Raw genomic sequence first — 22,500 nt, forward strand, 5'->3', positions numbered from 1 at the left:
CACACACTCGCACTCACCCATCCATAGCGAACACACACACACACACACACACACACACACTCGCACTCACCCATCCATAGCGAACACACACACACACACACACTCCCACTCACCCATCCATAGCGAACACACACACACACACACACACACACACACACACACTCCCACTCACCCATCCATAGCGAACACACACACACACACACACACTCCCACTCACCCATCCATAGCGAACACACACACACACACACACTCCCACTAACCCATCCATAGCGAACACACACACACACACACACACACTCCCACTCACCCATCCATAGCGAACACACACACACACACACACACACATCCATAGCCAACTACTACGCCTGCTGTTCCTGATGTGATGCTCTATGACATGTTAGTGATATGATGCTGATCGTGATGGCGATATCATGGAGGACAGCAGTAATTGTGCTTCCACAGTGAAGGTCATTGAAGGACTTGCTCTCTCCATCTCTCTATTCCTCTCTCATCTCTCTCTCCATCTCTCTATTCCTCTCTCATCTCTCTCTCCATCTCTCTATTCCTCTCTCATCTCTCTCTCTCATCTCTCTATTCCTCTCTCATCTCTCTCTCATCTCTCTATTCTGCTCTCATCTCTCTCTCTCCATCTCTCTAATCTCTCTCTCTCATCTCTCTATTCCTCTCTCATCTCTCATCTCTCTATTCCTCTCTCATCTCTCTCTCTCATCTCTCTATTCCTCTCTCATCTCTCTCTCTCCATCTCTCTATTCCTCTCTCATCTCTCTCTCATCTCTCTATTCCTCTCTCTCATCTCTCTCTCATCTCTCTATTCCTCTCTCTCATCTCTCTATTCCTCTCTCTCATCTCTCTCTCTCCATCTCTCTATTCCTCTCTCTCATCTCTCTCTCCATCTCTCTATTCCTCTCTTATCTCTCATCTCTCTATTCCTCTCTCTCATCTCTCTCTCTCATCTCTCTATTCCTCTCTCATCTCTCTCTCTCCATCTCTCTATTCCTCTCTCTCATCTCTCTATTCCTCTCTCATCTCTCTCTCCATCTCTCTATTCCTCTCTCTCATCTCTCTCTCCATCTCTCTATTCCTCTCTCTCATCTCTCTCTCTCCATCTCTCTATTCCTCTCTCTCATCTCTCTCTCCATCTCTCTATTCCTCTCTCTCATCTCTCTCTCCATCTCTCTATTCCTCTCTCTCATCTCTCTCTCTCCATCTCTCTATTCCTCTCTCATCTCTCTATCCCCCCTCCCTTTTTTCTCTAACGTGATGCATTTATGTCGTCATCATGCTGGTTGCTGTGGCAACAGAGGAAGGAGAGAGAGGGAGCGTGAGAGAAATAGAAAGAAAACCATCTGTATTGACTTTGGAGAGAAAGATATGGAGAGTGAGAGAAGAAGGAGGAAGGTAGAATGGGAAATGTGTCAGAATACAAAGTCAAGGAGTGGAAAAGAATTCTTCCAGAAACACACACAGCAGCCGTTACATCACCATCACACACTGAGACGAACACACACACACACACACACACACACACACTCACTCACACTGACACACACACACACACACACATGCACGCACTCACACTGACACACACACACACATGCACTCACACACACACACACACACACACACACGGACTCACACACTCACACTCACACTAACACACATGCAGTCACACACACACGCATACACACACACTCACACACACACACACACACACTGACACACACGCACTCACACACACACTCACACTCACACACACACGCACATACACTCGCACACACAAACACACACGTATGCAAACATGCATGCATACATGCACACACATATATAAATGCACACACACACACACACATACACATATTTTGCACACAACACACACATGAATGGCAGATAAATAACGTTTTCCACATGGCTGGAGGTACTGATGGGCAGTAAGCCTTTGAAATGTTTGACACACCTCTTAACACACACGCGTGTACACACACACACACACACACACACACACACACACATACACACACACGCACACACACACACACACATATGCACACACCCGCACACACCCACACACACACTCACTCACACACACACACACACACACACCCGTGCACAGAGTTGATCAGATTTTATTCCTCACCTTCTCCTTCTCTTATTTTGAAAAAGACAATAAGAGGAAACATGGCCAAATCAAGGTGAGGTGATTGTGCTCGGTCTGTTCAGCACTAGTGTATCTGCCAAGCCGACACTAGTTCAGTGTAGCCAGAGATCCAGTGAAGCCGGCTGTAGTATCAGAGCATTATCAGTCATCTGGCATTCATAAGTGGCTTAATGCAACCTGCTGGGCAATTTAAATGCTCTGGTCAGATACGAACATCCCACCACCCTCTTCCTTCTTCCCAGTGCCGCCTGTGTGTGTGTGTGTGTGTGTGTGACCGTGTGTATACACGTATGTATGTCAGTGTGTGAGTGTGTGTGTGTGTCAGTGTATGTGTGTGTGCCTGTGTGTGTGGGAGTGTACGTGCATGTGTCAGTGTATATGTGTGTGTGTGTGCGTGCACATGTGAGTGTGAGTGTGTGGGTGCACTGACTCAGCTCTGCTGGAATATCATTCTACAGAATGAGAATCTCACCACCCACCTGCAGCTCTGACACACACAAACACTCCTGCACACACACACACACACACACACGGTGCAAACATGCCGAGACTGAAACAGCCGCATCGTTATCGGCTCTGTTACGCTTTGAACTCGCAGCTGCGGGTCCTACTGCAAACCAAGCAAACTGCAGCCCGGCCGGACAGACGCTGGAGGAACACAGCATACAGCGTACTTCATACAAACATTACTCATACAGCAATTAAAAGTTTAATAACTGAACCAGGTTGATGAAAACATGGCAACCTAATGCGGCGTGTATTGTTGTTTTTTCTGAGGACATGAGGTGCATAATAACCTGCTACTCTCAATCAAAACGCTTTAGTGTAGAAATTCCGCTCAGAGCATGTCTCTAAGAACCAGGCTTCGCCTAACCCTAGAGCAGTTTCCCAGAACTGGTTTTAGCCTAGTTCCCAGATCTAGGTTCCCAGGCTAGAACTAGGCTAAACCAGGTTAATCCTAAGTGTCAAACCTGGTTACTAGAGCCAGGCTTAGCCTAGACCTAGAGTAGTTTCCCAGAACCAGGTTTAGACTAAAGCTAGACTAAACGGAATTTCTAATGGTGAGTGTGGCAGGAGAGAGGGGGTATGGGGCTCATGAGACGCACTGACTGTGGAGGTTTCTGAGGATTGAGGATTGTTTATATTAGAGCTTTGAGCTCCTGTCCCTGGTGCATCTGCGTGTGTGAACTGAATAGTGATAACATCGTCAGTGACAGTCCTGTCTTCACAACACCGCCCAGAGCTTGAGGTCCAGAACTACTGAGGCAGTGAGACGCAGCTGGAAATATCCAACCAAAGGTATTCAAACCCCTTCAGAGCCTTTTAGAAGGCAACGGTGCTCTACCTATTGGTTCTTGGCTACTTGTTGAGAGTGTGTGGGCAACCTCTAGTCCACTGAAAACACAGCAGAAAAACAAGAATAATCTGGATGAGGTTAGTGTCCAACTTCTGGATGAATGGATGCTTTTACAGGTCATAAATAATAATGTTTTTTTTTTTTTCCATATAGTGAAAGCAAGAATGATTCTGTGAATTGGGAACCAGACAAAGGATATCTTCTAAGCTAAAGGAAGTATGTTCTGGGCCTACGCACGGTAACTGAAGACTGTGTGAGCCGAAATCACATGCGTGTCCTATTCTGTTCTGTTCATATTCAAGGGGGCGATATATAAAGATCTGACATACCAGCAAACACCTGATAATCAGTGACCTCAGCGATAAAACAGCCTGGCCTGTCACTATGGTACGGCATTTCAGCCAAATATAATCAGCAACATAATGGCACATAAGTGTTTAGACCACCTGCCTGTCTAAGTGTTTATTAAGGAACTCAGTGGTGAAGGTGCTGGACTAGTAATCAGAAGGTTGCTGGTTCAAGTCCCACCACTGTCAGGTTACCACTGTTGGGCCCCTGAACAAGACCCTTAACCCTCAATCACTCAAGTTGTGTTCAGTCAGAATCGTAAGTCGCTTTGGATAAAATGGTGAGCTAAATGCCATAAATGTATTCATTTATAACGCCTGTCCAATGGCGGGGTACTGATATTTACATACTTTGTATCTGGAATCTGTCACGGTACGGCCCCTCCGCCTCAAACGTGTGTGTGTGTGTGTGTGTGTGTGTGTGTGTGTGTGCGTCTGTGTCTGTATTGCCACGCCCTCTCGTGTCGTTCACCTGATCCTTGTTGTGTGTAATTGTCATGTGTGTATATAAGTCTCGTGTGGTATTGTTGAAGTTGTTGGTGTTTGACCAAAGTAGTGTGTTTGTGTGGTGTCGTGAAATATACATTAAAACATATGTTTTTGTTTAACGTGCCTCGTCCCCGCATCCTGTTTAACCCTTCAGCGTTACAGAACCCTTTGTGAAATAGGATTAGGTGTAATCTCTAAGACTGCAGAATCTCTAAGAATGTGATTTGATGGGCGAGTTCCCCAGATGCAAATGAAGGCTGCGTCTAGTAATCAGTGGACGTTCCACAATGATTCACCATCACACTGCACTTTAGTTCAAGACGGGGCATCATTTGTGCCAGGGAACACGTCCTTTTGTTTCACTAATTCAGCATGTCTAATATGAATAACACTGGCATGTTAATGGTTCTACAAACATGAAGAGATCCCTGCTCGGAATACACAGAGGATCCAGCCCATAAGCAATATCACTGCAGAGCATGCAATAAAATCTCACACACACACACACACACACACACACACACTCACACACACGCGCGCACACACGCGCGCACACACGCGCACACACTCGCACACACTCGCACACACACACACACACACACACACACACACACACACACACACACACACACTCACACACACACACTCACACACGTTGTTAAAAGAATACTGGAAAATACTGTGAGGAAAAGAGCGAGCCAGTGTAAAGGCGTGTTAATGACAGATCAATCTTTTTTTCTCTCTGTCTCATTTTTTTTTACATTTTTTGAGACTTTGGAGTATCAGTGATTTATGAGTTCTGGTTATGAGACTTCCATGGTCTTCCATAAGGCAGTGAGTATGTGCTGAAATGACCAGCTGAGTTAGTACCGATATACACTTTTTGGGATCAGGCCCCATTCTTATATACTGCCATTGGACACATATATGCACAAAGAGATTGCAAGCTCATTTTGGATCCCAATATGCACTAGATTAAATGATCGTCCGGACAGAGTTTACTGCCCTTTACTGACCTGATTACCACAGTTAATATACAGGTTTTGGGACTCACTAGGGGCACTGTTGCATTTTCTTGCCCCTCACCCCACCATAGACCCTACTTCCACATACAGACTGAACACCCTGAAAGCAGTCTGAGCACAGAGAAAGCAATAAGGGAGGCTCCAGAGACAACATATTAAAGTGCCAGACCCCTAGACCCCTAAGCTGTGGCAACCCGGCCTTCCGATATGCTATTCAGGGCACCCAGATGAGCCACGACACGAGAAAGTCTGGGCCCCTCCCTAAACACTGTTTGTAAACATCCCACTCCCAAGTATATTGCAATTCAAATGTTATATACTTGTTTTGGACACCCTTTAGAAAGGTCAGATTGACACAAAAATTCATTATGTTTGCCAGGGCCAACCCATGAGACAGTGTGTGAAAGGAGGCCACCCTAGTGTGTTGTTTTCTATTACAACAGCCCAGAAGATTTCTCCCTGCATTGTGTGCAGATTTGAAAGGACACAGACACTCAGAAGCAGGCAGAAAACATTTTTCAAGAATAAATTTGTTGACTTTTTTTCTTGGCTGGGAAAGGGCATAGCAACCCGGCTGTCTGATATGTTATTCGGGGCACCCAGCTGAGCCAACATTCAATGCAGCAAAGTCTGCACCCCGTCCTAAACACTGTTGGTAAACATCCCACTCCAAGCATATTTCCATTTATGTCATATACTTGTTTTGAACAACAGTTGATTCTGATCACCTAGGGGGCCACTGCCACAATATGTCATCCAAGAAACCTCGTACATCCCACCCATGAAATTTTGTGACCCTATGTGGTCGCTAGCTAGATACACCTAAGTGTGTTGAAGTGTCCCAGGTTTGAAGTCTCTAGGTTAAAAGGTCTACATACGCCAACCCATAACATATGCACTTAAAGGCAATGCATTTGAATAGAACAGGCCTAACTAACATTTCAGGGCCCTAAACACAACGTAGGTGTCCGAAACTGGCTAGCTAGATACTAGACCTAAGTGAGATGATACTAGACCTAAGTGAGATGATACTAGACCTAAGTGAGATGAAGTATTCCAAGTTTAAAAGGTGGGCATAGGCCGACCCCCAACATGTGCACTTATACTTTCTGACAGTCCCACTTCAAGTATATTTGAATTATATCAAATATATTGCCCATGGGATCCCAATCAAAGTACATTTTAGTTGTGTCAAATATTCTGCATGTGGGATGCTGTCAAATTCAAGTATATTTTAACGGTGTCAAATATATTGCAAGTGGGTTCCCAATCGAAGTATATTTTAGTTGTGTCAAATACACTGCATATGGGATGGTGTCCAAGGTTTCCAAAGTTATTATTGTAAAAGATTATTTTTATGCTTTAATACCAATTTTCCTTGTAACACATCTCTACCTGACCCCATATATGTGTGGGATTGGGAATTCTACTGTCCAAAACCAGTATATATTCTGGAATGGAATATACTTGAAATGGGATCATCAGACCTCTGAATTTGTGGGAGATATGTTGAAACTAACACCACCATTGTCTAAATCTGGGTCACTCTTACTAAGGTTGTGAGTTTGGAGTAGATTGGAGTAAACCTTAGAGTTTTTTTTGGTGGAAATGTTGACTTTCTCCAATCTTCTTCAAACTCACAGTCTGATTAGGAGAGTCCTAGATGTACACAGGGACCCCCTTTTTGCCTTGATATCATTTAGTGTGTCAAATATACTGCAAATGGGATAAAAATCCCAATTCAAATATGTCATTTAGTGTGTCAAATCTACTGCAAATGGGATGAAAATCCCAATTCAAATATGTCATTTAGTGTGGTCAAATATACTGCCAATGGGATGAAAATCCCACTTCAAGTGTGCTTCAGTGGTGTGTCAAATATATTGCAAATGGTCTGAAAATCCCACTTCAAGTATATTTCAGTGGTGTGTCAAATATATTGCAAATGGTCTGAAAATCCCACTTCAAGTATATTTCAGTGGTGTGTCAAATAAATTGCAAATGGGATGAAAATACCAATTCAATTATAGTCAGACATCTGCCACTCTATGGCGAAATTTTGATGATTTATAGCCCCCCCCCCCCCCCCCCACCGAGTCGGGGTGACCCAAAGAGCGCCTCCGACACACCCCCTGGTTCGGGAAAAATCTGGGGGGCCGGCTGTGCGCAGTGTCTGCCAAATGAAGTGTATTATACTTGAATTGGGATGTTGGGGCACTATCTAGAGTAAGAAGACTGACTGTATGTACTAATCTCAGCACTGACTGTATTTACTGTCCCCAGCACTGACTATATTTACTAACCCCAGCCAGACTGACTGTATTTACTAACCCCAGCCAGACTGACTGTATTTACTAAACCCAGCCAGACTGACTGTATTTACTAACCACAGCCACAATGACTATATTTACTAACCCCAGCCACACTGACTGCATGTACTAACCCCAGCACTGACTGTATTTACTAACCCCAGCCACACTGACTGCATGTACTAACCCCAACACTGACTGTATTTACTATCCCCAGTACTGACTGTATTTACTAACCCCAGCCACTGACTGTATTTACCAACCCCAGTACTGACCGTATTTACTAACCACAGCCACACTGACTGTATTTACTAACCCCAGTTCTGACTGTATTTACATAACTAACTGTATTTAATTCAGACACATTTTCTTTGTATGATCATGTGGACAGGACTCTCCTGTGGACAGGACTCTCCTGTGCCTGTCAGAGGGACCCAGACACAGAAACTCCGCCAAAGCTACAGTGTTACACTTCATTAGAACAACACTGAGACAATACATGAGACAATACAACACTGAGACAACACATGAGACAATACTTGAGATAACATCAAGACTATACTTGAGACAATACAACACTGAGACAATACTTGAGACATACAACACTGAGACAATCCAACAGAGGCAATACATGAGACTATACAAGAGACAATATAACACTGAGACAGTACATGAGACAATCCAACACAGACAATCCAACAGTGAGTCTTCGCTAGAGACAGTCCCACTGGTGCATGCTCAGACTCACCAGCTCCAGTTAGATCAGCTACCAAAGATAACGAGCGAGACCAAGGGGGGAAGCTCGGTTATCCAGGGACAGGACCCAGATTACCCCACACATGAGGCAATAAAGCCTCCTCTGTGCTCTGGGACATCAAACATTTGATGCTGAAAAAATGAAGGCATGACTCCCATAGTAAACAGTTTTGTGAAGGTGAAGATTTAATATTTTATTGCTATTCTGACATTTTAGCTGGTTTGAATTCTCTTTCGTGTGCCCACTAGAAACCAGAGGATAATGGAACCATGAAAGCACAACAACATAGCAACAGACGCCAAGTGACATACCACCACCTATAAGGTGGCAGTGTAATTAAAGACATTTAACGTGTCAGGTGGGATTAAAGCATTGCTAAAGGAAGAGTGAAGGAAGCCATGGTAACCAATCAGACACACCACGGTAACCAATCAGACACACCACGGTAACCAATCAGACACACCACGGTAACCAATCAGACACACCATGTATCAGTTTCAGCAATTTCTAATGGTAAGTCAAAGAGGAACATGAAGGATCCCAGTGGGCAGAGTAATTCCTTACGACTCCAAACTTCACGGACTCCCGTGTTCCTGAAGAACACGACTGCTTACCGCAGATGGGAACCAGAACCCTGTAGGTGCTGAGGTCACACCTGGCACAGCAATAACACAGCAAAAAGCTCAATGAACATCCCACATTCTGCAGCAACACTTCACCTAAGTATCCACTTTGGGGAAACATTCTTTCCTAAAGGCGGAGGCAGGTCGGAATTTCCTCACGGCATGTTCCAAACTCAGAGTAGGTGAGTGACATTCTTTTCCTCCCTGTGCTCATCAGGAGTTAAGCAACACATAACTCAGTGACTGAGAAGTTCCGGAACTTCTATAAATATTCTGGAGCTGTGGGATTATGTGTCTCATCTCCTTGACAGAGCTGCTCATGTGTAAACAAGAAGAAGAGAGAGGCCAGTAAAGGCAAACCCACTAGAGAAACACTTCACCGGCCTGTACACCACCCCGGCTTCTGAGAGGAGGAAAAGCACCTTCAGAGCAGATGAACTTGTATTCAGCATGAATATATCACATGAAAATGGAACCGCTCTCCTTGGTGAGATTCCAGTAGCATTACATATGATCTCATCCCTACAGCATTCCCGTGACAAACATGTAAACGGGTAAATGCAGTTTGGTTGGCAGGAGAGGTTTTCACACCAGTTTGCCTGCATGAATGTGAATTTTACACCTGAATTTGAATGACCTTCAATAGTTTGTTTTAGTACTGTACTTTAATTATTGTGAATATGGATGACTGCAATACACACACATACCAATACATACACATGTACACACATACACACACACACACACACACACACACACACACAAACAAACCTTACAAAAACAACTATTTCAGGCCTTTCCCTGGTGCTGAAGCAACTTCTACCAAAGCAAACTGAAATGTAAATGTGAAACTAAATGTGGACACAGTGCTTGTGTGTAAAATCCTTCATCTGAATCCATGGTAATCTGGCCCTTCTTCTGAAACTATGATAATCTTATTAGCACAGGCCAATTCCGAGCAAAGGAAGTCCAACTAACACCCAGCCACTGTGACCTCTGGGATTAATTAACCTTATATATACATTTGTGTTTGTGTGTGTGTGTGTGTGTTTCTCATATATAATTAGAAGAGGCAGATTCCCCTATCCTTCAGTCTTAATTGCATGTAATTACTAGCCATGCAACTTTTGATTTATAAAACACAGCATGGAGGACTTCATTGAAAAAAAGCTGTTTTAAGTGCCACCTAAACAAATAAATGCAAAGAATGCTGCTGGTTTTATACATCATGGCTAGAATAGGCTTCTTTATAGTTACAGTAGCCAGCTACTACTTTTAGGAAACCCCTTTTAAGATGTTGTTTTGACTCATCTCCATAGCGACAGAAAAAGCTATGAGTGCTGGCATTTCAATTGCAGCAGAGTTTTTCTTTTTTCCCAGTTCTCCTGCATTTCACGGAAAAACATATTTTTCGCAGTAAAAGGCTGATTTCAGTAACATCAGCATCAGGGCCTGAATCAAACAGCTACTCGGTACACATGAGACACAAGAGCCCTTGGTAAAATCAGCCTCCCTGCCAGATTTGACCACAGATCCGTATTCAGGCCTTTCTCTTGTTTGCACTGACCTTATTCACAAACACTGATCTCAGACCAGGAGTTCTGTGCTCTGTGATGTTTACTGACTGTTGTAAATACAAAATTCAAAGCAATGTGCAGAAGTCTAAGCTATTCACTGGACATCAGAAAAGACACACACACACCCACACACAAACACACCCACACCCACACACACACACACAGTCACCGTTAGTCCCTCCCAGCTTCCGTGTTCCATGGTTTCCCTGTCTTGTGTGTTTTTGTTCCATTCCTTAGTTTCGTTTTCTCCACCCCTCGTTTGATTTTCCATGCCTGTCGTTACTTTCCTTGTGTCTTGGCTGTTCATTGTTTGAATGTCTGACTATCTGTAAACCTGTATCTGCCTGAATATATGTATGTTTCTCTGAGTTCTTCCTAGCATCTTTGTTCTAGCCTGCTTTTGGTTTGTGTTTCCTGGCCTTCATTTATCCTAGCCCTTGTTTTGTTTATCATGTATCCTCATACTCTTTGTGTTGGCAAATTGACCCTGGACTGCTCTGATGACTCTGGATTTGCTCCTAATAAATCTCACTCTGTTCCGCACATGCGTCCGCCTCCTTACCGCTCACTGTTACACACGCATACACACGTTTTAGATTTACATTTACATTTGTGATGTTTAGCACACTGTAGTCAAGAACTGAACATCAGGGGAACCAAATCTACCTGGAGGGGCAGGGAGTTCACTAACTAGTGAGATGAAATTATTATTATTATTATTATTATTATTATTATTAAGGGATTAGTAAAGTATAACGATATTCATATAACCAGAAATATATGTATTGTTATATAAAGACAAGTCCAGATATTGTGACCAGATATTGTTGTTTTTATTTACTTACAAGCACACTTGGGAGTGCATCATGGACATCTGCTCTGCTATCCTCTAATTCTCTCCTCTCCACTTATCTTCTCCTTGTTAGGAACATCAGGAATCCCGCTCATCCCCGCAATGCCTCTTCCCACACCTACCTCTGATCTGGTTCGCCGGAATATTAGCACACACCTGATCCTTTTCCCTCTACTTAAGCTCCTCTCTGTCACAGTCGCGTCTTGAAGTATTGCCAATCTGATGTTGCGTACCAAGCAGTTCAGGTAGTTTTGTCTTCCTGGTTTTCGACTCCTGCCTGTGTTTCAGACCTCGTCTTCTGTCTGACCCCTGGGCACCCGCCAGTCCTCTGCCCCGTGTTAACGACCTTGAACCACCCGGACTACGAATACCTGATCTGTTTGATTTCTCTAATAAAACCTCTTGCGATTAGATCCATTTCCTTGCGCCTGTGTGTGCTCCTCTGCATGTCACAGTTGGCCCCTCCTGTCTCCATGGTTACCTTGTCTCATGTCTTTGTTTTGATTTACTTCCTTGTTGTGGTTCCGTTGCTTAGTTTCATTATCTCCGCCCCTCATGAGTTGCACCTGTATCTAGTTAAGTCTTATTAGTACATGTATTTAAACCCCACCATGTTGCCTGTGTGTTGGCTGGTCATTGTTAATCCAAACCTCCATGTATGTAATACTAAACTGTGTGTAAAATCTGTTTGTAATTCCTAATTGATCGTGATTCCTAGCTGTGTGTTAATTCTAGCCTGCTCCCTTTTTGTCGTAGTGTGTTTTGTTTAAGATGACCTTGGACTGTACTGTCTCTGATTCTGGATTTGCTCTTAATAAACCTCAGTCTTCCCAGCGTGTGCGTCTCCCTCACGTTACTCTCCAGCCTCTCTCTCCTCCCCTCTGCTCCTATATTCTAATCTCCTTTCCAGTCTTTTCCTCCCCTGATCTCATCTCTCCACTCCTGTTCTCGTCTTTCTTCCTCTCCTTCTTCCTGTCTCCTCTCATTTAATTGTAGTTATGTATTTAATTGTTTTATTAATTAGTGCATCCCCCCACACACACTGGAGGATTACTTTATTAATTTTAATTGTTTTTTTTTGTATATTTATTTTTAATCTATTATTATTATTATTACTATTATTGTTATTATTATTATTAGAGCTTACATTTAAATGTTTTAAATTAACATTAGGATGAGGCTCTGATGTCATTTGTCATGATCAGTCCCTCCCAGGTTCTGTGGTTTCTGTCTTTTGTGTTTTTTAGTTCCATTCCTTAGTTTCGTTTTCTCCACTACTCGTTTGATTGCTTACCTGTCCCTCGTTTCTACCTTTGGTTCTTGTATTTAATCCCTGTCTTGATCCTTGTGTTTTGGCTGTTCATTGTTAAGCTTCATTGCGTTGATGTGTTTGTTTGTTTTGATGTTTTTGCAAAGCCCATAAGTTTGTACTCAGTGCCATTGTGTTATCTTAGCCGTTGTGCTCGCCAGTCTGTTACAGTCTGCTTTCTGTTTGCCTTCGTGTACTTTTGTTTTGTGTTTCCTAGCTTTCGTGTATCCTAGCCCTTGTCCCGTTTAATCACGTATCCCCGTGCTCTCCATGTTGGCTCTCTGACCCTGGACTGCTTTAACGATTTTCCCCTATTAAAATCTCGCTCTTTTCTGCACATGCGTCCGCCTCCTCACCGCTCAGCGTTACATTACTTGGTCTTAACCATCAATATTTGCTCCTTTTCTCACTCACCTCCATATCACCTGTTCTCACACTCACACTCTCTCTCTCTTTACTCAGTGAACCAGATATGGACAGAAAAAAAACTATTATCAGTAAACGACTGGTATTTCTTGCCATGATGTTGAGGAATGGGTTATTGACAATGTCTTATCTGACTGGTAATTATTATGTCAGGAAAAACTCAGATCTTGTTTTCTGAGGTTGTCCAAAAAAATGGAAAAAAAGCTGAATATCATTGCCACCCTTCGTCTTCCTCGCGGCTTACTGGGACTGAAAGCAGACAAACGCTGACTAAATCTGTTTGGTTTTCCCAGTAATGCCAAGTACCGAGACACGTCACATATGGATACAACAAATCTGCCGCTCTACATGTCCGCACGCATCACTGCAGTGGCTGACACGTTACTGAGGCTTCACGCGGGATTCCTAACAAATACAATGCAGTATAAACCCACTGACGTCAGCTGAACGTGCCGCGTGCGGCAGGAAGGTGTGGCTAATTCACTTCTCACGCAATTATGACAGCTAAGGCCAGTAGTGATGGGTGACTGATTTAGCATTCACAAACCCACATTATTTATTCAAATATTATTTATTATAATATTTTAATTTTTAATTATTTATTTATTACAGTTTTAGCGCAAAATAATGTATAGACGTTATTGGTAACTTTTCCTGCAGGTGAGATTTGTTAGCAGTGGTGTGACAATAATAAGTGTCCCAACAACAACAAGTGGGAACACTGACAGTTCCTAACATTGCACAAAACTAGTGAGTGGAATACGTGTACTTTTACCTCAGTACATTCTCAGCATGAGTGGCCTGCTCTGTAATGTCACAAAAGGGCTGAATCAGAGTGAAAACAAAAACATACATACTAAACTAATACTAAACAAAAACAATAATACACTGCTTTGTCTCATGTTGTTAACATGAATGACACCTTGCTCTAACCCAGCGAGGCTGCCTTCAAGTGATGAATCAGTTAGGGATTCGGTTCGTTGCAGGTTGTCTGTGCACAGTGTGTTTGCATTGAGTGTTTGCGGCCAATTGTGAAACATTTACATTTATATTTTCCCTTTAAGCCCCTCCCCTCGCCCAACCCTTCATCTAGTAGAACAGGCACGAGTGACCCCGCTGTTGCCTAGCGCCCACTCCTGAGCTCTGCACCTTGCTCTCTTTAGGACCCTGGGGTGGACCAGTGCCTGACAGCAGTAGAAAGACCGCACAGATCCACTCCAGCCTCTGTGCCCAAAAGGCCCCTGCTGGGGGTTCGGTTTGCTGCATCGTCCTACACACCCCCTTTCAAAGGACACACTTTAAAGGACACTTTGTAGTACACAGGAAGAGAAGCGTGCGACACGCTAACTATCTATTTACTTTCATCCCTATAAAATTCAACAAAATCGCATAGCCGGGTTCTCTGACTCAAAAGCAACCATGATAAATTCACAGTGCTGAGATGGTAACCAAGGAGTGAACTCACTTCACACTGGTCTACTGAGGTTTGCTGACTAAGTCATGAGGCCAGGTTTTATTGGTGTGTGTGCGTTGTGTGGTCCTCAAGCTTCTGAGTTGGGTGTGGGCATCTACTGCAGTAGTTCTTTACGGATGAACTGCTAGACAGCCAGAATATATCTGTGAATCAGGTCTGACGTAACAGACTGAGTGTTTATTGTTCTGTTAAGCAGCAATGGTACAGCGGAAATCTGCTCACAGAAAGTGTATTGTAGAAAATGTTAGAATCAAATTGTGTGTGTGTGTTTCTTGTAATGGGAGACAGGTGGTCTAAGGAAATGTGGAAACTGACTGAAGGGTAAAGGAAATAGAGAGAGAGAGAGAGAGCGAGAGAGCGAGAGAGAGAGAGAGAGAGAGAGAGAGAGAGAGAGAGAGAATGACACTACTAAAGAAATCCTGGGCGGAAATGATTGGTCATCTCCCCAGCTCATTTCGTCTGTACTGCTCTGACCAAATGTTCCAGCCCAACCCGTGAGAAAGAGAAGTTAACCCGTAATGTGGCGCCCACACCACACCGCCAGATGATGCTTTAGGAGCTGAAGACTACAGCCATGACTGAACATGAACGCACATACAGCTCCCAGTGATATTCCGGAAAACTCTCACTTGCTATCTGGAACACACATGATGGATTTCTTACTGCTGTCATTCTCTTGGTTGTGTATTTAACAAAAAAACAGCATGTTTTAGTCACTCCTCAGACTTGATTCTGGCCTGGCAAAACAAATAAAGTAAAAAAATGTTGTGTACAAAAAGCCTGAATCACCCAGAACAAGGCTCACTCACTCAGCACCACCCATCCAGTAACCCACACTGATCTGCCGTTTGCCATCAAAGGAATACTCCACTCAAACAGAGAGAGCTATTAGGAGACAGCGAACACCCATTCCATAACGCAGCCGAGAAACTCTGAATTTCATCCACGATTTATGGTAAGGTGCATCTTTAATTCCATATTAATACCCATCCCAAAAGAATAACTTACCTTCTAAAATGTGTAATGTGGGAAAGACTCATTTGAAACTTTAATATGAAACCTTTATTTATTTTGCTATTTGTACCATTAATGCCAATAGCCAAATCTGAAAAGAGAGAGATAGAGTAAAAGACAGAAAATGAAGACAGAGAGAGGGAAAGAGTAGGGACAGATAGGCAGAGAGAGACAGATAGGGACAGAGAAAGTGAGAGAGAGAAAGAGTGAGACAGAGTGACAGAGACAGTGAGAGATAGAGAGACAGAGAGAGACTGAGAGAGACAGAGCGAGAGAGAGAGAGAGAGAGAGAGAGAGAGAGAGAGAGAGAGAGAGAGAGACAGAAAGAGATGCATCACATTGAGCCACAACAACAATCTGAAAGTGAATCAGAACAAAAAAAGAATTTTGGTCTGGCCGGCATCCAAAAGGCTCAGCTCTCTCTCTCTCTCTCTCTCTCTCTCTCTCTCTCTCTCGCTATCTCTCTCCAGCCATTCAACTGAACCTCATCTCAACTGGAATTCTCCAATTATCTGCCTGCACGTTCTACGGTGCCCTACCCATAATCCCCTCTCTCTGCTTCCACACCACATCAGCAGTAGGAAGATTCCGCTCTGCATACTGCAGTCATGCGGGCGCTTATCTTCATAGCCAAGGCAATCACAACTCAGGAAGTCACAGGGAAATTTTATGGATAATGTGATACTAAAGCATATTAGCACTTACTAACTGGGTGCCACCGGTTTTCGTTCTTTTATTGGTTCCCAGTTAGCGTGATGCTATCTGGCTCCCTCCAGCTGTCAATCATTGTCATTTTTAAGTAGTTTTTCAAAAGCATGCAGTAAACGTGTGACGGTGCAAATCGCCAGCCTTCCAGCCCACAGTCCACAGCCATACGCTGAAGTCTCCATGTTCAAATGACACTCTAGATTTCCAAGGTATATTTATGAATCCGGAATTCACAATGAGGTTGTGGACCTCTTGAAAGCCAAACCATGAACATAAACTACAATGTTGCAGTCATACCTTTCTGTAGACCAGTGTGTTGGGGGAGTCGTCTGCCTCCCCAATGCTGTTCTGCCCAGTGCTGTTGGTCTGCGCCATGATCCAGACGCACCAGACAACCACTTTCCCTCACACACCACCACGGAACCTGGAGAGGAGAGAGGAGCCACTCACTCCAGCAAGGTGCACAGCTTCCCACTGGCTCCATCCAGGCTAGCTTGGTCCAAAACAACCAATCAACAAACCAGAATAACTGCAACGGTTTATCTTATAGGACAGACGTGGGAAGGTGAAAGAAATGAACTTGATTTCATTGCAGGTAGCAAGCACTGCAGTTTTACAGAGTTTGTCACGTTGCTCTTCAGTTTCAAGGACTTGAAACTTGTTTAAAGGTCTGAGTGTCTAGGCTAGCACAAACATGCAGCACTGATTATATCTGTTTGAGCATAAAAATGCCGCCTGTGTCCCTGCAACCTGTTAAAGGAAAAGTATCTTGCATCAATCCTACTACGTCGTCTGCATCTTAGAGGCTCAGGCACTTCGCTCAGGACAAAATGAAATTCTACTATAAAACCATCTTTCTGCATTAAAATTTTGTATCGGATCATATAAAGTCGAGGAGTGTATACATATTCTTATCTTCCAGCATTGTACGGCCAGCAAAATACAGAACGTGCACAAATTCACGAGGAACACCTCGCGTCCTGATCATAGCATGTCGAAATTCTTTCTTTGTTTCAGACCTTTGCAACACTACGAGATCAGCAATAAGTAATAATATCTTGGCTTCGTTATTCAAAAGCAAAAATTAGCACCGAAATGCTCCCGGTTTCAGGACCACATACCGCTCCTTCTTTCATCACTTCCTCGCGTTTCTTCAGAAACCTGGCAAGACCGTTATTGCACTCTTACCTCGCAGCCGCCCGTGTCGTTTATTTGAGTGCAGCTCTGGCCGCTGGCAGGCGCAGGAAGCGAAGCTGCTTCACGGGAAACGCCACGAACCCGTCCGTCGACAGAGCCGCCTCGCGCCTGTCTGAAGGACGGCGCGCGCAACTGCTGCAAGGGCGCGCGCAATCCACCCCAAATCAATCCCATTCATCCAAGGAAAGAAAACGCGCTGCACGTACTCAATCCCGCGCAATAATTATGAATCGTAATGAAGGTAACGCAGCGCAAAGTAGGACGTGATAAGTCTTAGACACGCACGAGAATAAAAGCACAGGCTGTAGCTCACTGGCAGCGTGCGGCCTACGGTAGCGCGTGAATTTAGCCTAGCTGAAAACTGCATGAGCATATCAGACTGTAGATCGTGTACACACACCTGCGCGTAATCTCTAACGATGTCCAGTAAAGAGTAGTGTTGCTCCTTTAGAGAAATGCATGGTACCTCGATGTGATAAGGCTGTCATACCCAGACAGTATCACGCACGTGCCGTCATCATATCATGAAGCTGTTAGTGCGCCCGTGCACGCTCCACGCTCGCTGTGCGAGCCCAACACGCGAGCCCAGCTCAGGGTCTAACTCATTCACCCGCATTTCATCAAGTTAATTTAAACTTCATTGGACTGAAACTCAGTCACTCCTGTCTCGTTTCTTGTGGTGCCTAAGTACCAGTAATACAGTCAGCAGCAAGACAATTAATGAATATAGGATAACAGTTCACAGATAAGCGCGATTACTGTTTAATTTTTAAATAAAGAAATAAAACGCATATGGTGGAATTCGTAATTTTATCAGCATTTTTAACATGATCTCGACAGTTAATTCTGTGTTTTCTACAAACCTAAACCTGACATATGTGTCTTTTACAATTTAATATCAACTTGTTTGACATTTACCAACTTTCTGAATTATATGGCCATGTTCTTTGCAACAAAAGCGCCGCAGCGCCCCCCTCCGCTCACTCTTGGAAGTGGTCTTGCACTGTCAAGCATAAAGAGGGCCATTTACGCGACCACCTGGCACCTGGACTGCCTATGGGATTAGAAATGTTTAACCCAGCAACTGTGGATGCATCTGTTGGTTGGTTTATGGTGAATGTGGTGGATATTCCCAGTCTAGTGTTGGGACGTGGGCCAATAGCACTATTAGGATTTTATCATCTAACATTATAATGTTTAACACATAAAACCTATAGAATAGGAGAAGTTCAGGCCTGCTGTCTTAATGACACAGGTGGGCACATGTTCAGTCTTAGGGATCGCACAGTCGCGCCCCCTGCTGGCTGTGCGCTGGTGCACATGGGAGGGACGACAACTGGGTTTTCAGTGGAAACACTTAAGTGGAAACACTTCTCTACGAGGACAAATAGAATAGAGGATCACGAAATCTGTGAGAGCAGCACTTACACCGACGTGTTAGATAACGTTAGTTCAGTTACTGTGGAGCAGTTAAAGCTCTGGTTAGACTGGGTTTGTTATGTTAGTTCAGTTACTGTGGAGCAGTAAAAGCTCTGGTTAGTCTGGGTTTGTTATGTTAGTCCAGATACTGTGGAGCAGTAAAAGCTCTGGTTAGACTGGGTTTGTTATGTTAGTTCAGATACTGTGGAGCAGTAAAAGCTCTGGTTAGACTGGGTTTGTTATGTTAGTTCAGATACTGTGGAGCAGTAAAAGCTCTGGTTAGACTGGGTTTGCTCGCCTGGTGGAGAAGCAGAGTCCTGAGATCAGCTCCTGATAACCAGCCTCCTAACGCTGCTTGTTTCTGGAAGACACTGTGGTGTTTCTGTTAGACGGGACACATACAAGCGGGCCATGGTTTCGTGGATTATATCCAGGACAGTCGTGTGAGTAAATCCAGCAGTAAACGTGTTCGTGTTTTCCGTGTTTTCTGGTTCTGTAGTGAAGATTGTAGTGGGCAATGTGAAGCTAAAACGGGGTGTATCGCAAACATCTTTGTACCTATTAGTTACAAGACCAACATTTTATTTGCCAGGGCAACATAATTTTGAACATAACCTAGTTACAGAAATGTCATGTGGGGAAAAACCCTTAACTTTGTAGATTAGCTGGCTGCCTTTCGTACTTTTAGACTAACGCTAACGCAAGATAGCTAGCTAAACTCATTTGCATACATTACAGAGGAAAAATAATATCGCAGATATTTTTATTTTATTTTTATCACATAACTTTTCCACTACACCCTAATGATATGCATCATCCATATTCCTGCAAGCCCTTGATAAACAGGTCATTTAACTACAGACCGTGTAGCCGTTTTTCCCGAGGCAGTACCGTTTGGTTAGATAATTAAGTTACGTAGGTAACGTTGGGTTAGATAATTAAATTACGTAGGTAACGTTGGGTTAGATCATTAAGTTACGTAGGTAACGTTGGGATATAACGTTGCACCTTTCCTCACATTCTCCTTGTTCTGTTTACACACACGGCTCTGCTGAAGGTGATATAGCTCAACCGTTTTGTGTCAATGTTTCTGTTTACACTTGACCATATCAAGGACATCGCTACTGTAGCTACTTGTGCCATGATACAGTGTGTGTGTGTGTGTGTGTGTGTGTGTGTGTGTGTGTGTTTCACCAATAAGGAACTGCTTTTCTTACATATTCATATATAGTTCCTGTGTACTTTCATATTACTTCCTATGTAGTTACTGAACAGTGACTAAATAATATGCCTGTTTAGATTAATTGCTAAATAAGAACACTTAAGTACAATATTACATATACAACCCAGCATTTCATTATAGCGGTAAAGTGCTGAATAATACCTCACATTTATCTGAAACTTTTCTATTTCTTCTGTATTTAGTGAATACTCATTATGTAGATCTGAGACTGGTTACTACGGTTCCTGCACATTTAGCTGTTTCTGTGACATATTGTAGGACTGTGCCCATGTCCGAGGTGTGAGAATGCGCAGGGGTCCGTTAACTTGCACTTGGCCAGTCCCCAGCCTGTAGCCCCTGTGGATGCCACGCTCAATTCCCCAACATGTCAGGCCCCAAGGCTCCTCTGTGCTGGCGCTGTGACCACGTTTGTTTACCATCCATTAATACTCCAGCTGGCTAATTTGGAAAGGGAACTTTATTTGCGTCATGGCTTTGAGATTTGGAATTGGAGAGTGATTGTTGTATCCTGCAGATGGCTATAATTTATTATACCACCATTACAGAGTAGTAATGAACTACTTGTTGATGTTACATACATATTACTAAATGCAACGCATTACCCGTGTCTTTTTGGAATTGGATTGACTAACTGCAGAACCCAAAATATCAGTGTTGATTAGCAGACTATATGATTATTTGTGGGTGGTGGTGTATCTTCATTCTAGTGACAAAAACGTTTTCCTTTCAGGTTGGTGAACACAGATATACTCCAACCAAACCAATGGCTTTGTTACTTTCTGATTATGAGTCAACCATGAAAACAGCTGTTTTTCTCTCCGTCTCTCTCCTCCCTTTTCTTCTTGTCCTCCGGTTTCCACGCTGCCTGATACTCTCTCCCTAACATGACTAGATTTGAACTGTTTAGCTCCCAGCGACACGTTTCTTCCCTATAAACACAGCTGTCACTCTTTAATGGGACACGTCCAGCTCTCACTCCCGCCTGCCGGGTGACGTCAGGTTCGCTGGCACACACGGGACGTTTGTTAGAGTTCGTGGTTCAGAATGATCTTGCTAGTGCAGTCGGTGTGTGATGTAGGTTATTTTGGCTAAGCACACATCAACTAAACCAGGTGTAAACGTCAATAGTTTGTTAGGGTGGAAAAACTGCAGTAGTTTGAGATATTCCACAGTCACACACACACACACACACACACACACACACACACACTCACACACAGAATACCGGAGACGGTATCAGGCAGTCCCATTGTTCCCATAGTTACATGTAAATCTATTGAGGCTGGTGCAGACAGGCCCTGGCTGCAGAGTGGTGTTCCTGTCGATGGCCAGAGAGTGGCACTAGAGAGGCCGTCAACACCTCTCTAAAAGTGTTCCTCTGACCCCATGTCCACATCCTGTCAAGCCCAGCCTAGCTGATGCCAAAGAAAGGATTGCTTATTAAATATGTGTGTGTGTGTGTGTGTGTGTGTGTGTGTGTGTGAGTGTGTGTGCTTGCTTCTGTTTTAGGCTTGTTTTTGGGACTCTTTATCCAGCTTATTACTCCTACAAAGCAGTCAGGACCAAGAACGTGAAGGAATATGTGAGTCCTTTAAGACATGCACTATGTCTGCGCCTCGCACCTTACAGAGCTCCAGTTCAAAACGTGACATTTATCAAACAAATGCCTGGCTGGTCCATTCTGCTGTCTGATCCGAATTTAAAAACATTTCAAATATAAGCCATTGCTAATCTTTTCTGTCTAGTTTGGTCCTAATGTTAACATAGTTACTATTTCTCCATGGCTAGCTGAGTTATGAGTGTGAGGGTTTGCTGCGTTTGTGCTGAGGAAGTCTCGAGGCCGGTGTCCTGCTCACGCCCTGATGGCCCCGTGATACTGACACAGTTATCTGAACATACTGTGTGTGTGTGTGTTTGTCTCTGTCTGTGTGTCTGTATCTGTGTGTGTGTGTGTGTGTGAGTGTTTGCAGGTGCGATGGATGATGTACTGGATAGTGTTTGCTTTGTACACAGTAGTGGAGACCATCACAGACCTCTCCATGGCATGGTGAGATATAACACACACACACACACACTACTATAACACACACACACACACTACTATAACACACACACACACACACATTACTATAACACACACACACACACTACTATAACACACACACACACACATTACTATAACACACACACACACACT

At 43.7% G+C, this 22,500-nt stretch overlaps 2 protein-coding genes and 1 long non-coding RNA gene across 7 annotated transcripts in view; 2 read left to right on the forward strand and 1 right to left on the reverse strand.

Annotated features, from left to right (window-relative positions):
* The window catches only part of rgs7a (regulator of G protein signaling 7a), a 39,791-nt gene extending 21,582 nt beyond the window's left edge, over positions 1-18,209 (reverse strand). The window contains exons 1-2 of one of the 4 annotated variants that reach the window (XM_035532715.1): positions 18,042-18,209; positions 16,742-16,868 (exon numbers count right to left, since the gene is read on the reverse strand). In XM_035532715.1, coding sequence (XP_035388608.1) covers positions 16,742-16,819 — 78 coding nt within the window. In that variant the 5' untranslated portion in view covers positions 16,820-16,868; positions 18,042-18,209. Of the gene's footprint in view, positions 1-16,741; positions 16,869-17,565; positions 18,006-18,041 lie in introns of those variants that run through there. The other 3 variants (XM_035532717.1, XM_035532714.1, XM_035532716.1) reach the window with 3 other exon arrangements.
* LOC113591989 lies at positions 8,933-12,310 on the forward strand. Its single transcript, XR_003412261.2, has 3 exons — positions 8,933-9,265; positions 9,395-9,570; positions 11,587-12,310. It is a non-coding gene; the product is annotated as an uncharacterized LOC113591989 (long non-coding RNA).
* Positions 18,210-18,964: 755 nt separating the features above from the next.
* reep3a (receptor accessory protein 3a) overlaps positions 18,965-22,500 on the forward strand; it is a 13,322-nt gene continuing 9,786 nt past the window's right edge. Inside the window, exons 1-3 of one of the 2 annotated variants that reach the window (XM_027032715.2) lie at positions 18,965-19,503; positions 21,813-21,885; positions 22,265-22,350. In XM_027032715.2, the coding sequence (XP_026888516.1) occupies positions 19,472-19,503; positions 21,813-21,885; positions 22,265-22,350 (191 nt within the window). In that variant the 5' untranslated portion in view covers positions 18,965-19,471. The remainder of the gene's footprint in view (positions 19,504-21,812; positions 21,886-22,264; positions 22,351-22,500) is intronic. The other variant, XM_027032716.2, reaches the window with a different exon arrangement.

The sequence above is a fragment of the Electrophorus electricus genome, chromosome 13 (genome assembly GCF_013358815.1).
Source record: "Electrophorus electricus isolate fEleEle1 chromosome 13, fEleEle1.pri, whole genome shotgun sequence".
NCBI classification, from domain to species: domain Eukaryota; kingdom Metazoa; phylum Chordata; class Actinopteri; order Gymnotiformes; family Gymnotidae; genus Electrophorus; species Electrophorus electricus.